The 4,406-nt window shown below is 39.7% G+C and overlaps 1 protein-coding gene across 2 annotated transcripts in view; it reads left to right on the forward strand.

The window, feature by feature from the left end:
* The first annotated feature begins 1,272 nt into the window (after positions 1-1,272).
* The window catches only part of LOC101858807 (sex peptide receptor), a 17,598-nt gene continuing 14,464 nt past the window's right edge, over positions 1,273-4,406 (forward strand). For both annotated transcript variants that reach the window (XM_005107173.3, XM_005107174.3), the window contains exon 1: positions 1,273-2,349. In XM_005107173.3, coding sequence (XP_005107230.1) covers positions 2,042-2,349 — 308 coding nt within the window. In that variant the 5' untranslated portion in view covers positions 1,273-2,041. The remainder of the gene's footprint in view (positions 2,350-4,406) is intronic.

Consider the following 4,406-nt stretch of genomic DNA (forward strand, 5'->3'; position numbering starts at 1 on the left):
CCTCCTTTTGTCCCCCTCCTTTGGACTCCAGACTCTTTCTGTTACCTTTCTACCTCTACTCCTTGGCTCCTTTTTACTGCTGTCTTTCAACCGCATCCCTGATCTTAGGGGAGGTAAGATCTAACACTTAACCTTCTCTGATTAGGGTGAAAAAAGAATGTCGGAAGTCCCGTATGTAAGTTGAAGATCCCTTACTGGTACAAAAATCGACAAGAGTGGGATTCGGCCGCCACTCTGGCAAAATTAAAAATCTATTCCTACGAAACTGAAAATGCTTCATGTGCCCCACACGCTCATATGACCTTATACAGTTGCGAGCGCCGTAAAACACTTACCATTAAAAAGACATGGGAAATGCCGATAACCTTTTACATCTATCAGTATCAGCTTCTGCAAATCTACACAATCAATTACCACGTTCTGCGTGTTTCCTGTACACTTTCGATCGTACGAATTGCGACGTTAGAAATCAAACGTTAGTTTTTGAAGGTCACGATCGAATTCAGTCGAATTGTGCTGCCGCGATGGCAGCTTTGGCCCTTCTACGGAGCGGGGCAACCCGTTAGATCAGTTGGTATCACGCTTACCTACGGGGCCGATGGCACGGGTTCAAATCCCAGAGTGGACGTTTTGAGCTCAAGTCGTTTTATGGAGTTTTCAAATATATCGGCCCATTGGCTCGGTTCTTTTGGAGACCGACAGTAAATTCAAAGATTTCGCTTCTTAAATTATAACCTAATACTGTTGAAAGAGGCGTTAAAACCCATACACTTGCAACCCGTGTGCAATTGTTTTGTACATCTTTGCAAATGTGTGAGAATAATATATAAAATGTTGTCTTGTACATGTGTGTGAAGGAGTGCGTTTTTATTGTGTGTGTTTGCGTGTTTTTTATGTCTGTGAATGAGCGTGTAAGTGTAATTCTGTATGTGTGCATGTGTGTGTGTGTGTGTATGTGTGTGTGTGTGTGTGTTTGTGTGTGTGTGTGTGTGTGTGTGTGTGTGTGTGTGTTTATATTTATGTGTGTGCGTGTGTTTGTGTGAGCGTATGTATTGTATATGTCTTCTTTTAGTTTAAGATACTTATGGAGGAGGGGGTCAGGTGATGATGATGATGATGATGATGATGATGATGATGCTGATGATGATGATGATGCTGATGATGATGCTGATGCTGATGATGATGATGATGATGATGATGATGATGATGATGATGATGATGATGATGACGCACCTTTACCGCCTTTGTCGGTTTTGTTGTACATAATACCCATATTATTTTCTATTTTTTTCTACCAGACGGCAGTATTATTTCTCCTGTGCTGAAGACCTTGCATTGAAGATTGGACTTAGCATCGTCTGAGAAAGTTGGATCAGCTATTTTGAGTCTAGAACTCGTTCTGAAGGCATAAACTGTCGAAAAACCGCGTCAAACTTTGTAAAAGAAGGAGGAACACAAGAAAAAAAGAGAGATATATATATATAGAAAGAGAGACGGAGAGAGAAACAACAATAGTGCAAGGAAGAACATTCTAAAAGGTGTGTTCAACTGAGAAAGGTGCGTTCAATAGGAGAAAGTTCCTTCATCAGAGAAAGGTCGATTCAATTAGAGAAAGAGTTTCAACAGTAAAAGTTCGGTGTAGAAGCCTACAGTGCATTCAGTTGCAGAGGATGGGTTCAATAGAATAAGGGATGCTCAACTTTAGAAAGTGTGTTCATTAGTGCAAAGTGTGGATTTTTTAACAGAAGAAGACAGTGGAAAGTGTGTTCAGTATAAGCTGTGTTCAAAGGTACAGAGGGTGTTCAATAGTAGAAAACGCGTTCAATATCAGAAGACAGAAGGAGTGTTCAATATCTATAAAAGAAGACATCGCACGGTGCGTCCGAAACAAGAAGGTGTGTGCAATAGAAGAAAGCAGTGTGTTCTAATCGAGAACGCGTGTTGTGTTTTATAATACAAGACGGTGTGCCTAATATATATTTAAAAAAGTGTGTTCATTTACAGAAAAGAATCGCATTCAACATCAACCTGCGTGGCAAAGATGGCATCGTATACATCTCTCAACACCAGCAGCGTGAGCGAGTCTTTAGGTCAATGCACGCGATTATGCGTCCAGCTGTGTATCAGAGGCCGTTTATCTTCCCCACCTAACATGTCTCGCTCTCAATATCTAATGGAGTGTGTTATGGTCCTGTGTTCCATCGCATACGGGCCGAATGATACGCTTTCGTTAATCGAATCGGAACAGGCACTGATGGCATCCAACGAATCTGCGATCTTGCCAGCAGATACCATGGAGTGCAATACAGAGGATAGGGCGATACGGCTCAAAGACGATTTCCCCAAAGAGTAAGTGTATGATTTAACTATGATAAAGAGGAGAAAAACAAGGCATAGCCGATGGTCAGTTTTTTGTTGTTGTTTTTTTGTTGTTGTTTTGTTGTTGGGTTGGGGTTTTTTTAGGGAGATGGAGTTTGTCTGGGGTTTGTTTTGCTTTTTTGTTATGGGGGAGGGGTTGTTGTTGTTGTTGTTGTTGTTGTTGTTGTTGTTGTTGTTGTTGTTGTTGATGATTCTTTAAAAGAGACATTCGTGTACAATTGTGAGGCAGCGTGGTGGAATCAGGCTCTCGTCAAAGTAATCAAAGAGAAGAAACTTGCATTTTTCTGCAGGTTTGAGAATTTTTTATCAAATTTTTGTTTTTTGGCTCAACACCTTTCATGTCCATTAAAGAACTCATTTCTGTGTGGATTTTTTTTTTAAGCTATAATTTTCAGTTACAACGGACTCTTAAGCTAAGAAAATAACTAATCTTTTGGGGCCATTTTCTCACTAATTTTTTCCTTTGAAAACAGGGGACTTCTACCTCCTTCTTTCGCAAATATCTCACCTTGTATTCAAGATAAATTGATATTTTTTTCATCCAAACTAAGACAAGTGAACAAGTTATAAGATGGTACCAATAACTCTACATGCCCAAAAATTGACGAGAGCCTGATTCCACCACGCTGTCTCACATATGCATCTAGTAGTTACAGCAGTTTGTAAAAGTCTGATTTATCACTTCGTTGAAAAGTGGATGGCTTGAAGACACTACAGGTAGATCCAACGTACTTTGTTCTCTGTTGTCTCTGCGTATGTTTATGTGTGTGTTTGTGTGTGTGTGTGTGTATGTGTGTGTGTGTCCGTGTGTGTGTGTGTGTGTGTGTGTGTGTGTGTGTGTGTGTGTATCACCTGTCTGTGTTAATGTGTGTGTTTATGATGTATGTTTGTGTGTGTGTATGTGTTTGTGTGTGTGTGTATGTGCGCGCGCACGCATGTGTGTGTATGTGTTTATGTGTGTGTGTGTGTGTGTGTGTGTGTGTGTGTGTGTGTGTGTGTTTATATTGTATGAGTATGTGTTTGTGTTTGTGTGTGTGTCCGTGTGTGAGTTTGTTTATGTGTGTGTTTGTATGTGTGTTTGTGTTTGAATGTGTGTGCTCGCGTGCATTTGTATGTGTTTATGTTTGGGTGTGTGTGTCTGTGTGTGTGTTTGTGTGTGTTTGTGTGTGTGTTTGTCTCTTTGTGTGTTCCTAGATTTTCCCCTGCTCACTGCTTGAACTGTATGTCATTGTATAAATGGGCTTCTCGTTACTAAAACTAAGATAACAAATAATGAAACTTATTTTTAAAAGTAAATGAGGCATCGTGGTAAAAATACGCGCTCGTCAAAATAATGAAATTGAAGAAATTGGTACTTTTCCATCAGTTTGAAAATGTTTATCGAATTTTTGTGTGTGTGTGTGTTTGTTTGTTTTTTAGCTCAACACCTTTTGTGTCCATATTAAAACACATGTCTATATGAATTTCACGGAGAAACATTGATTAAAGGCACAGAAAAATTTGTAATGTTATTGTTTTCAAGGACTCTCAACCTATTGCAATCGTCAAACTTTGGCGGCTATTTTCTCGCCAATTTTACCACTGAAACTGAGTGAGCTCTCCTCCTTCAGTGGCAAATATCTTGACTTCGTTTCAAGATACATGGGTATTTTTGTTATCGAAAGCAACACAAATAAACTATCTTTAAGATGGTACCAATACATCTAAATGCCCGACAACAAACGAGCGACTGATTCCACTGACACCTTTATAATGTCTTTGTGCCCCGTTTTATTCAAAATGAAAATAAGCACTGTACATTTCTGTATGAATTTTTATCTGCCTTGAACGTCCATGGGTGGTTGGCTGGAGCTCTGGTGTGGTTTACTTCTTCTTTCCAATCAAACATATATAGTCCTTCTCCCCTCCTTCTTTTTTGCGTCTGACACTGTTACTCTCTTGTAACACCTCTAATCTTCAGCACTTACATGACTTATTGTGTTGCAAGTGCCGTAAAACACATACTAAAACGTGCCTGTGTAACCCCC

This window comes from Aplysia californica, unplaced genomic scaffold (genome assembly GCF_000002075.1).
Source record: "Aplysia californica isolate F4 #8 unplaced genomic scaffold, AplCal3.0 scaffold00583, whole genome shotgun sequence".
NCBI classification, from domain to species: Eukaryota; Metazoa; Mollusca; class Gastropoda; order Aplysiida; family Aplysiidae; genus Aplysia; species Aplysia californica.